The 13,182-nt window shown below is 39.3% G+C and overlaps 2 protein-coding genes and 1 pseudogene across 2 annotated transcripts; 2 read left to right on the top strand and 1 right to left on the bottom strand.

Annotated features, from left to right (window-relative positions):
• The first annotated feature begins 1,644 nt into the window (after nt 1-1,644).
• LOC135671976 (uncharacterized) lies at nt 1,645-1,998 on the top strand. Its single transcript, XM_065180432.1, has one exon. The coding sequence runs from the start codon at nt 1,645-1,647 to the stop codon at nt 1,996-1,998; it is 354 nt and encodes a 117-aa protein (XP_065036504.1).
• A 649-nt stretch (nt 1,999-2,647) lies between these two features.
• Nucleotides 2,648-6,381, bottom strand: LOC135671975 (protein FATTY ACID EXPORT 1, chloroplastic-like; annotated as a pseudogene).
• Nucleotides 6,382-6,404: 23 nt separating this feature from the next.
• On the top strand, nt 6,405-12,126 carry LOC135640747 (VIN3-like protein 1). The gene is made up of 4 exons (XM_065155464.1): nt 6,405-6,590; nt 9,252-9,844; nt 10,495-10,811; nt 10,913-12,126. Exons 2-4 carry the CDS (start codon nt 9,324-9,326, stop codon nt 12,004-12,006), a joined length of 1,932 nt encoding a protein of 643 aa, XP_065011536.1. The 5' UTR covers nt 6,405-6,590; nt 9,252-9,323; the 3' UTR covers nt 12,007-12,126.
• Nucleotides 12,127-13,182: the final 1,056 nt, after the last annotated feature.

The raw sequence follows: 13,182 nt of genomic DNA, 5'->3' as shown, positions 1-13,182 counted from the left end.
TCATCATGATACAATCATCCCGGAAAGCTCAGGGCGGCGCTGCGCAACGCCGATCGGTGCAGGTCGATTGACGCTCGTATAGAAACTAAAGTCGACCGCCTAAGGAGCCGATCGTAATTAATTTACCCCGTACAACCAACTCATCTTCATAGGTATAAAAGCTAACTCTTCATCAGAAGGAGAGGGATTTCAAACACTCAACTGTATCCTATTTCACCAAAAGCTGACTTAAACTTTGAAGAGGTCAAGTCGGGAAATCCCGCTCCCGACCTCGACATTTGTGTAGGAACTGACAACGAAGCAACAACAACCCATCGAGGGAGAACCACACTCAGGAGATGACGCTTGGACTCAACTCGACCCGACGTCGATGCGACTCGCGCATCTGCATGGGTGACCTTGCACTTCGGGATTGGGCCTAACCGTGCTAACACCTCAACCACGACGTAAAAATTCACCAACAATATAAAAGTGGGATGAAGGCTTGCAACGACAACCATAGGTGAGTAGCTGCATACTGTTATCCAAAAGTATGAATTATATGCTTCTGCACATTTCTACTGCACAAAAAAGTGTAGAAATCAGATTTATTTTTGATACAAAAGTATTGGCGCAACAGATGGTTTCTGCAACAGATAAATTATCAGGGCAAGTCTCAGATGATTCTGTGACGGATTCAGAGTAGCGATGGATTTCCTTTTCATCCTTTTCGAACGTGGAAACCACCACAGTTGAAGTGGATGTCAAGTGGAACAGAGAATAAACTTTTCTTTTCTGTGTTTAATTTCTTAGTGACTTGAAAGGAAGAGTAGACTTGTTAAAATCTTATTGATGGAGGGAAGAGGACGATAAAGGAGACTTGTGGAGGAAATGAAATTGCTTTGTTTTCTCTTCCTGGCTGTTCATACAGAGGATATTGAGAAGGGATCTGATGAATTCGAGTGTTATTACCTGTAAATACAATTGTGTGACCACTGAAGTTTATGAGATCACTTGTCACTCAATCAAAATTTTAAGATGGAGTCTCCTTGTATCAATTATGGGATCAAAAATTTAAGCTTGCACTATGCACTTTGGGTTTAGACCTAAACTGTGAGAGGGAATACTAAACCTTATAAGTATATTGTGTTCTTTCACTTTGAATATTCCTAATTATTCAATTCGAATGTATTTACCACAAGATTATATTAGAAGATGCTCTTTGGTGTTTGATCAATGTTAGTACAACTAAGACTTAATAAATATATTAGATCCTTTGTAGATTACTGATCATCCAATCAAAACATTTAGATCCTTTGTAGATTACTGATCATCGGGAAGACCTTCGATGCTCCGCCTCATTGCAGGAATACCTCCACGCGCGAAGGCAGTCGATATCCAATGTCGACATCCGATGCGTTGTTTACTTCTTCAAGAGCTGACTTTAGGTTTTTAGCATTAGTCAACCACCGTCGACGATGTGCCATCCTCATCCCGTTGTTGTTGTCAACGAAGTTGCGTGGAAACTCTCGGCTTCGAGAAAGAACCAAAAGACAAATAAGCCTTCAAAACTTGACGATCTCTCTCCTATACATACATACATATATACTTGTTTTTGGTGCAGCAATCTGTCCAAACCAGAAGAACATGGTTAGGGCTGTAGTTATGTCGGTCACCACTGACGACAGGAGCTCTTCCGTGTTCCATCTCACGGGAATCCTCTTCATGGTGTGTATGGTTGTTGTAGTTATCTTCAACTGCGGCGATAGCAAGAAGAAGCCCAAACCAAGGAACAACGTTGTGTACTACGGCGGGGGCGGCCAAAACTATGCTACTGCGGCGACGACAAGCCACAGCAGCGGTACCGCAGCCAAAGTCGCGGTTGGTGCTGCGGTAGGGACCGTCGCTGGTTTCGTCGTTGCTGATGCCCTCGTCAGTGATATCAATAGCGGTGGCGGTGGCGGCGGCTGTGGTGGCGGTGGCTGTGGTGGTGGATGCGGCGGCGGTTGCGGTGGCTGAGGGAATAGATATCCTGTCTACGAGAAATAAGGTCTTACCATTAATGGCGTAAGTAAAAAAGGATGATTTGCTATGAAATGATGTCTTTCTCATGTATATATTCTAATAAATTTCTTTGAAGGTTGATTTGAATATGATTTTTATGATTTCTTTGAAGGTTTTCATGGACATATATATTGCTGATATATTTTTATTTTATTTTTAAAATAATCTACTAATTTGTGATGGATTTAAGATCTGAGCAAGGATACTTTTTCACCATTTATATCATTTAATAAAATTTATAATCCTTTTCCATGTTCAAAATGTTTAGTATATTAAAAAAATGTTTTTAATTAAAAATCTCTAGTATATTATAGATTTTGAAATGATAATTTATTTTTTTAATAAATCGTGGATGTGACAGTCCTCATCTCATTTAATAAATCGAGGGTTCACATCCCATATTGCAAAGTTCGGATAACATTACTGTGATCAGTGTGGTTTATAGGAAGAGACTAATCAATACCCACTATAAATCCATTACCAATGCCGGCAGAACGTAACAAAAATTGTATGCAACAGAGATCATTCTGAAAACCATGCTTTTCTTATCAGCAAAAACTAAATCCACTAAAACACTTCCATTGCGATGATAATAAATCCGAAATGACCCATGTTTGTGAAGAAAAAAGACAATGCCAGTACTCATATTATATTTAGACAATGATAAAAGCACACAAGATTTCGACCAGACAGTTTTCTGGAGTCAAACTTCTGTCCAAGGAATAATACCCTTCACAATTCATGTTCTAGCTTTTCATCAAAAAAAATTTCCACAACTCCATTATCAGTTTACATAATGGATCTTTATGACATAATTTTTCATACAACTGGGTATTCTGTCTGCAATCGCTTAGAGAGTCTCCAGAAGGAAACTAATAGAGGCACACAACTGAAGCCCCCCACATGTAACACGACAATTCCATTCTTAACACTATAATACTCGTGAAACAATTATTGGGAGCTGCTGCCAACTTCTTGGGTGGGGGGTTTCCTCCAGAGATTAGCACATACGAATAAAAGCAAATCATTGCAACACTGCCACCGGTTAGAAATATGATCAGAGATGAGTAATGATCTAAAAGATGATTCTCAAAAAGTTCATTGGTGCAGAAGAATACCTTATGAAAATATAAAATCCTGTAGCGAAGAGTTTATTTGACTGCATCAATATGAAACCAGCCAATCATTACCACTTGTAAACGGATTATATACTAGTCAATGAAAAATCTAATAGGTACTATATTACCAAGGAGTACATCTGCAGAAAATTCCAGACAAAGTGTGGCAGATATGGCTGCAAAACAGACAAAGTAGACTCATAGTTAGCATATCCAGAAGTTAGCACTATAAGATTGAATAAAATATTCAGTAATCAGCCAGGTTATTCTGTACAAGGATCCGAGCATCAAGACATCCCATGCCTGCTTGTGTCATATAATTGTAGCCTCTTTCATTTATGAATTTAATTGCACATTTACATAAACATCTTGATCTAAAGACATTGGCATTTGAAATAAACTAGTGATGAATATATCCCGTAATCTAGGCGATAACCTAGACCTAGGTGGTAGCCTTTAGAAAAGCCACTCTACCATTTTAGAATATTAGATAAATGACCCAATAGTTTCAAACTACAATTATAAAAAACAATCAACAGTTCAATATACCTCAACATTTGGAGGTAGTGGCATTAAATATTCACGAATAATAAAAAAATATTTTACCTGTTGAAAAAGCAGTTAGACTAGAAAACTTATAATAGACAAATATAAATACATGAAAATTATCCCAAATCAATCAGTTTATATGTGAATATATTGCATGTATAAATATAGTTTCACATCAAAATATAAACCAAGGTTCAAGTCACGAAAATAACCTCTTTTAATATTTAAAGGTAAGCCGGCATACATTGACCCTCTCTAGATCCTGCATTTATGGGAGCCTCGTGCACTAAGTACGCCATTTATCAAAATGAATGTGTGAAATCATATACAAATATATGATTGTCTATGTGTAGTAATCCAGGTGAGCATTGGCTAAATGCCTAAGCATTGTATACAACCCTAGCCTAGACGACCGAGCAAACATCCATGACAGCACTGACATATGCCACCATTTTCCAAATGCAGGTCAATCAAAAAAATTTAAAACTCAAAGATAGCAATGCTAGAATTGCCCCAATTGTGAATTTAGGGACATTTAGTCATAGAATCCTTGGGAACTACATTAAATAATATTTCTTTACATTGAACCATAATAAGGAAACATGAAAAGATGGTAAGTATAAAGGGGTAAAGAAACAGGGATACAAACCTGCTTGATCCGATATAAATGGTAAGCTGGATCTTCCAGTCCTCCAAACCTTTAGGCTAAAGAAACTCAGAGCCAATATGACACCACCACTTACCATGCCTGTAGGATTTCTAGAGAAAAATATATCCAAGCAGCCCCCCAGCAAAAAGAAACCTACCTATAAAAGAAAATATTATGTTCGTTAGAGAGGATGTAGGTCATATTCTTCACATCAACTACAGCAAACAAGACTTCTACTCAGCTTACACTTCCAACTAAAAGGTTTGATTGGCATACCAAAGGGGATTCCTAAGCAAAAATCATGTATTTTCGCACTTCTTTTGATTGTGATAACAGCCTCCGTTTGTACATGAATGTCCATACTCATTTTCCCATTGACTGGTTCCACGGTTGGAGCTTCATCAGGCTTACTTTGTGCGTGTCTCATACTAGTGTTGGCATCAATACTACTAGAACTACTTCCCTTGTGGCACAAAGAGACTAAATGCTGACATTTGAAGAAAAAGTTTGGAGTCAGTCTTGCACTGTATAAATAAAAAGTGCAAAGAAAGAAAATACAAGCTCTACTAGCCAAAATGAGTTTTCAATTGTTGCCATCTTTGCTTTAGTATATAATTTTAATCTTTTCTTTCTGGTTCAAGAGAACCATGATAGCTGCAGCTAATGAACTAAAATGTCTGACCTAAATGAATATGTTATCTTGATTTACAAAAAGAATAAATGAGACAATGCATATCAGAAGACACTGAATTATGTAAAGAAAAACTATGCAATCCACGATTAACTAGGAGCATACACTCAAAATCTCCAGATAATTCTTTATGTAGTATGCTCATGGATTTGATGACTAGTTAACCCACTTCATTAGAAAAGCAACCACAAGATGGGCGAAATCAAAGTGCCAAATTGATTCTGGATCATCAAAACTTATGCTTCTTTGAGATCATGAAGAAAGGAACACATAATTATTCCAACTCCAACTGATCCATATAATCTCATTCCCCATCTGCTCTTGATTTTACACCATTTTGGCATGCAAATAGACATATAGCTCCAAATTCATGCATAAAAGAAGAGACATGTTTATATCTCTATTATCTATGTACGTATATTTATCTCCCAATGCACACCAATGCTGCTTGATCATGCATAACATGCATACAGAAGATGGTGCTGGTGTTAGAGATGGTAATCTGCCTATAATTTTCTCCAAAAAATTGAAAACCTAAGAGCAAAGCTCGAATGCAACCACTTATATCAATAGTTCAACACGTCAGCCCCATCTCCCATCACACTTTCGTCGCTACAAAAGGAGGTAAGGAGATGATAGGAAATAAAGAAAGTGGACGGTCGAATGGTGATTAAACTGATACCTTACCTCCACTGATGTTGGAAACTCTAATGGCAGGGACTCTCACATACTTGCCCATGAGGTCCACCCGATCAGAAGAAACCCTAGACCACAAAGCCGACGGGCGAAGCCCCTGCCGTGGTTGGATGCTCCACCTCGCCGCCAATTTGGACCCACAAAGCTGCACGGTCGACATCAATCGATCTATTGATTAGAGTCCCTGAGATCAAGATCAACATACGAACATGAGACGTTGGCCGCATCTGAAACAGATCTTCCTAGAAACGTACGTTCAAGAACTCGAAATAATTGGAGAATTTGGGCGTACGGGCGGGTGCTCGTCCCAGATGACGAAGAGGTTGACCAGCCGCGTCCAGACGAGATGAAGCAAAGGAGGAACGGAGTGCGGGGACGCGGCGCGTCGGTGGAGTATTCCGGCGAAGCAGATCGATGGCATCGGGGGCTTGAAACCGGGAAGAGAAGCTTGGGTAAACGTCCAGGAGCGGCGGTTGTGAGAGCTCGCCTTGGTGTGACTTCAATCGGTTGAGCAGCCCAAATTGAATCTTTCGTCCAAGTCAATGTTGGGCCCAATCGAATCGAATCCGCCAATGGGTTCGATCCATTTCTGGTCCGACCCGTTAAAGACCCGGGCAACAAATCCCAAACCGAATCCCTAGACGAACGCTCTTCTTTCCGGTCGTCTCGCGTTCTCCACCTCCTTCTTAGGTCGGTGCCTCGTTCCCACCTACCATTCCCTTCGCAACCACCGCCGTTCGCGAGGAGAAACACCCACTCGCCTGCCGTCATCACGCGGTCTCCGGCGTGGGACGCCTTTGGAAGGGGGAGTCCGGCGACCAAAGGCCAACGACCGGCTTCAAAGGTAACTCTGCTCATCGAACTCTTCCTCCTCCTCCTTGTTCTTTGCATTTAATATGACAAGGTGTGGGACCTTTGTCAGAGATTGCCTCGATGATTTAATCAGAGTATTAATTGCTCGATTAGGAGGAAAACTTGCTCATGATCGGATCGAACCTTCCGGCTCCGATCCCATCGCTGGAGATTAGGATTAGCAGCCATTAGTTGCGGCAATGGGCATACATTGCAGAGATTGAGAATAGGGATTCTTACTTGTCGATCTAGGAGTAGATTTGATAGATTCTCCTAGTTGAGTCTCGCGTGCGCATCCCTGTTGGATGCCAGTCCTATACCATAATCCTTAAAGATCATGTCGAACCTTAATTTATTTATCTGGGCCTTGTTTCTTTAATGCTTAAATACCCTAGCAGTCTTCTGTTTGAGAGTTTGCATATCACATATTTAGGGGTTTAGATTATTCACACTCTGCAGTTTAACATACATCATTTGGAGAAGCTCCATTTAAGCATTGAATACTGCGACTCTCAAGTTCCTTACTGTAAAGGTAAGATCATTTCACCATAATATGAAGCACATTATCATGAGAGAAGATATGGATGCATTGATTAGACAAATTGGCCATTTGATTGAGGATGCTCTGAGCTATTTCTGCAAAAGAACCTGTGGTAAACCTTCTAAGAAATTAGAAAGGCTTACCACTTGAGGAATGGAAATCAATCAGACTGCCTAATGCAATAAGAAATTGATAGGTAAGTGAATCAGGAAGGAGTATGCGCTGCCCATTATGATGCACTGAGTGAAAAAGTTCAAACCAATATCACACAGTATGCAGATAAGATATCACAACCATACTTTAACCAAGAATGGTCTATTGTTAGGCTGTTCGGCTCCTTGATTTGTAATATGAGGTTTGCATGGTGTAGTTTGCTGTATATGCACCCTGAAATGATTCGTCCTACAAGTCAAATTCTCGCTAATGTACCACGTCAATTTCATTCCAAGCAATAATATAATTTAGTGCATGAGAAATGATATAACTTTCTGCTGACATTAAATATGATATTTCATGGTACTTTTTTTTGTTTATTAATACTTATGGAAGTGTTTAATTGGCATGGACAGAACAGATTAATGAGAGAAAAAACTCCACATTCAGTACTATGTTGATGTTCTATGGGATGCCTTTCTTCTCATTAAATAATCCTGAGATTTAATAACATCATACAGAAAAAAAAAAGATACATCACTGTTATCATTTGGCAAGAACTATGACTTTTTGGCATATGGCATCCATAATAATTCATTGACCAAAGAATTAGAATTGGTGTAACTTGCTACTGCCTTTTAAATATGATATTGCACACTACTTCTCTTTTCTAACTTGTTAGCTTTCTAAATTGTATTGAACAGAAAAAATTACCAAGAGAACAACTCTTCATTCAATGCCATGTCCTATTTGATGTCTTGGCTTCTGCATTAAATAATTCTGAGATATTATGTCATCTTATAGAGAAGAAAAGATTTGTAACTGGAATCATTCATAAGGAAGCTATTAACATTTGCGTATGGATCCATCTAAACATGTTTGAGTAGCATAGAGCAGTAATGATTTGTTGAAAAAAAGAAGTAAATCCATCTGAGTCAGCTTCACCTATTAATTTAGGACTTCTGCTATCATAAACAATTGAATTCCTACCTTAAGACTCTTAATGCCAACTTTTGGTGGGTAATTTTTTAATGATTGTTTGGTTTGCTTGGCATTTCATAAATAATCATTCTAGATGGATTTTTAGATAAGGATATTCGGGTCAGATACAATAAGAAGTCAGAGCTAGTTTGAAAAATTAGTAATTGTAATTGTATGTGCTAGGGTGTTATCTTTGTTTATTTCTGACAAAATGATTGAAGCTTATGGTTCTTTGGCCCAAAACTATGAGCATGAACCTAGAAGACGCGTTTTCATTTAGACCTCAAGGAATGATGCTTCATCAGAGATTCACACAAAGTAACAATTGTAAATTTTTTCCCCCATTGTAGATGTTAAATTCACCAATTTGCATCCTCATGCTTCTGAAGCCCAAATTGGGCTCCCATTGGGGTCATCATCCTCGAAGTTTGTCATATCATATCCATCCTCTTCCTTTCAGTTCCTTTGTTATTTTCTTCAAATTGGACAATTCTTTTCCTTGTCTTTGTATCCAAGTGCTTGCATTGCTTGTGTACTCTGAAATCTGTTGATCATTTGCATTACGTATACTAGTATCAGAGGAAGACATACCTAAAATAATACAATGAAAGACAGAGATATTTATGTTTGGGAGTACTCAGATCTTCCCGAAAATGAGTCTAGTGTTTTGGGGAATGCCATTTTAGTACTGAGACTATAATGTTTTATTTGCTCTTCTAAATCATTTAACTTGTTTTGTACAATTTTTTGCTGTTTTCCAGATAAATCATGACATGGTTCATATCAACAAGTAACATGTATAATGCATGTAGACATGGGAATCATATGGAATTAAGTAAACATGTATAATGCATGTTGACAGTACAAAGCATATATATATATATATATATCCTGGTTTTAGAACATATAATCAATGCATGTTAGCATTTTTCTCATCAACACTAATTCATTGTGTTGCTTCTCCCGTTATTGTTTCAGAATACATCCTTTCACTACAAGCACTCTGGAAGAAAGCCTGGTTGAGCTCCTGAAGTTAATTCTAAGAAGGATATGGCACAATCATGTCTCGATAAACAAAGAAAGCAACCTAGTTCATCAAAATGTAAAATGACAGTTGTTAGTAAAGCAACAACCAAAGGATGCAAAAACTTGGACTTGAAGAAGCTTTCTTTAGATCATCCAGATCTCACCGACAATGAGCCCCCTAGGAAGCAACCAAGGAGAAGTGAACATCCTGTTCATCTTCCTTCTGCTGAAATCTTTGAAGATTTCAGGTCTGCTAACACGTGGATCTGTAAGAACTCAGCCTGTAAGGCTGTCCTTTCCTCAGAGGATACATTCTGCAAAAGGTGCTCATGTTGCATCTGCCACCTCTTTGATGACAACAAGGATCCTAGTCTTTGGTTAGTCTGCACATCTGAATCTGGTGATAGGGACTGCTGTGGATTGTCTTGTCATATTGAGTGTGCACTCCAGTGCCAAAAGGCAGGAGTTTTCAGTCTTGGACAATTTATGCTGCTTGATGGGAGCTACTGTTGTGCTTCTTGTGGAAAGGTTTCCGGAATAATAGGGTGAGTTTTCACTTCTTTAGCTGTTGGTGAATTTGTATTGTGTGTTTATTTACTGAGTCACTGCGAATTTTTTTACAAGTCAGTGTCACTCCTTTAGGTTACATGTTGTACCATGCACTTCTTGCATAGTTTTTCACACTTCATACCTCCTCTCCTTCCTTCTATCCCAACAGTACTGATGTTCTTCATCGTTTTACTGTTTACAATGTATTCTACAGATTTTAATTTATTCTTTGTTACCATTGTGTTTTTTCATCAAAATAAGGTGGTTACTGTAAGCTAATCTGCCCAGTCTGTTTATGCACTTCTATATGTATGGATGGAGGGATATATTTGATATACTGTCTTCTTAATTCGAACCTTTATGTTGACATTCTGTTGTTCATCCTCAACTAGATGCAAATATGTTTTCTATTGTTATAAGAAATATCATTTGTTCTTTGTTGACCACTTCTAATTACCGTTGGTCAATATGTTGACAGTTGATCATTTAGATGCTTTAGTGACCGTGCAGTTTAGCAAGCCATATCTCTGACCGCATGTTTTTATGTAATTGATGTCAAGTTTAGTGATAGTTTTTGTCTGAAATTTTACTTTTTGGCTGTATAATAGTTGACATGTAGTGATGTCCTTCAACTCATCCCTAACAGATGCTGGAAGAGGCAACTTGCAGTGGCAAAAGATGCTCGTCGGGTGGATGTCCTTTGTTATCGCATTTTTTTAAGCTATAGGCTTCTGGATGGCACTTCTCGCTTTAAAGAATTGCACCAGACCGTGGAGGAAGCGAAGGCAAAGTTAGAAACAGAAGTTGGTCCAGTGGATGGAGTATCAGCCAAGATGGCCCGTGGCATTGTGAGCAGGCTGTCCATTGCTGCCGATGTTCAGAAACTCTGCTTTGCTGCAATTGAGAAGGCAGATGAATGGTTAAGATTGAGGTCAACTGGTCATTTAGAGGAAAATCACAAAGGTGAAACTCATTGATGCTTGTCCATAGGTGCTCTCTTGCTTCTAGTCAATACAATTAGATTTAAGTTTGACACAGTAGTCCCTTTTTCCACTTTGTTGCAGATTCACTTCCGGCTGCCTGTAGGTTTCATTTTGAAGAAATATCATCATCTTCTCTTGTAATTGCTTTGAAGGAGGCTTCTTCAACATTTGATGCCATCAAAGGTTATAAGTTCTGGTACTGCAAGACCAGAGATCAACCATATAAGAAAGAGCCTGTCATCTTCCCAAGAGCTCAGAGAAGGATTTTAATTACAAACCTCCAGCCATGTACAGAATATGCCTTCCGGATTATCTCATTCACAGAGGATGGGGATTTTGGTCACTCTGAGTCGAAGTGTTTTACTAAGAGCGTGGAGATCATCAACAAGCATATGGAGAATAATGGGGCAGAAGGGTGTTCCTCCAGTGACAAGCAAGAAGGGAAGACACCAGTTGCCAGATCCTCTGGATTTAAAGTTCGGAATCTAGGAAAGATATTGCGGTTAGCTTGGGCGCAGGAAGATGGGTGCTATGATGGGTTTTACGATGATAATGTTCAAGAGGAGTCATGTGGTGGGAGTGGTGAAGTGATAGCAGAGGTTGTCGAAGCAGCACCTGCCACTTCACGCCGGCTTGACTTGAATGTGGCCACAGTTCCTGATTTAAATGCTGAGGCAACTCCACCCACTGAATGCTCTCCTGAGGAGGAAAATGCATGCAGCTCTGAGAAGAATGAATTAGCCAGATCTAATGGAAGTGATGATTCCCAGACTTGTGCAGCAACATTGGTCCACGAAGTGCCTGCAGTGGAATCTCGACCTGAGTGTGAGGAACAACCAGCTGAGGAAACTTGTGAGGGAGATAGCACTTTGGTCAGTGGTTCACCTAGGCGATTCCAACATAGGTTGGGTCAGTTGGATGACAATTATGAGTACTGCGTGAAGGTGATAAGATGGCTGGAGTGTTTGGGGCACATTGAAAGTGATTTCCGCTTGAAGTTCTTAACATGGTTTAGCTTGAGGTCAACCGAGCAAGAACGCAGGGTGGTACTTACATTCATCCATACACTTATTGAAGAGCCCAGCAGTTTGGCAGGGCAGTTGCTGGATTCATTTTCAGAAATTGTTACCTGCAAGAGACTGCGCAGTGGTTTCTGTAGTAAGCTGTGGCACTAATGTGAAAACCTGGCTCAAGAGTTTTGGCTGCTCTTCCTCTTGTCCTCTTAACATTTATTAAAGAGGTCCATCCATATCGGTTTCTTTGATTATTTATCATACAGGTTGTTACTATCGGCACTCGCTAACTTGGAAACACTAACATCATCTGTCTACTACCATTTCAATGAGTGTCCACTTTGGCAGTTGTCCTCCGTTCAGGGAACTACTGAAGGTGATGCCAGTGACAGTTTGCTTAGGTGGGGTCCTCGTGGAGTTGGCTACATCATAACCAACAAATGCAACCATTTGATGTTGCTGTTTGTTCCTTGTCGACCAATCGGAGGTTCGTAGTTCGTAGTGCTTTCGTTGTTAAAAAGTCAGATCCATATTCAACTTGCAGCGATCATCTATATACACAGATTTGTTGCTCCTGCTTGCCCAATATATTAGCTGGTTTATGTTGTAAAAGGTAGGATTGTGAAGACAGAATGATTCCATACACTGTCATAGTGGTAGCATGGTTTATCTTCCAATTTTGTTTGCTCATATAAGCTCAGGTACTTGGAAAAGTCTGCTTGAATGTCTCCAAAGATGGAGTGTCGATTTTACCTTCTCAATCTTGAGAAGGTGAAAGTCACAGAAGCAATCACAATACATATGAGGACAATAACACGAACTGAAGAAGCTACTTTGTGTTGTGACTTGATAATTTACCTGAACCTTAATTTTTTACATTGCAGAACAGAAACGATTCTTGCTGGATGCCGCCAACTAATTAATATGTAAGATCATCCATTTCTTTGCTGACGTATTCTTTCAATGAAACCAACCATTGGATTGCCATCTCTTGTTGCTACCATGATTTTTCTTGCAATATTACCATTCTTCAAGCATGACATGCAGTTTAATCAGTGTCCTTAACTCACCTTAGGTTAATGATCGGAAATGTGACGATAATTTTTCTTTGTTTGAAAATTCAAAATCTCAAGCATTGATTTCATAGACCTGACCCACTTTTAATTTCAGTATATTCATGCATCCTTAGCATGATGATTCCACTAGATTCTCAAATTAATAGCAGACACAGGCTTCCAACTTGATCAACCAGTGAAGCCCCGGGTTTGATTTATCAGAAACCACAGTTACTAGCTCATTAGTATAGTATAGGAGTCATGACAAGACACATGAAAACGA

The sequence above is a fragment of the Musa acuminata genome, chromosome BXJ1-4 (genome assembly GCF_036884655.1).
Source record: "Musa acuminata AAA Group cultivar baxijiao chromosome BXJ1-4, Cavendish_Baxijiao_AAA, whole genome shotgun sequence".
NCBI classification, from domain to species: domain Eukaryota; kingdom Viridiplantae; phylum Streptophyta; class Magnoliopsida; order Zingiberales; family Musaceae; genus Musa; species Musa acuminata.
Note: the sequence above shows the minus strand (reverse complement) of the source record. Positions and strands in the feature narration are given on the sequence as shown.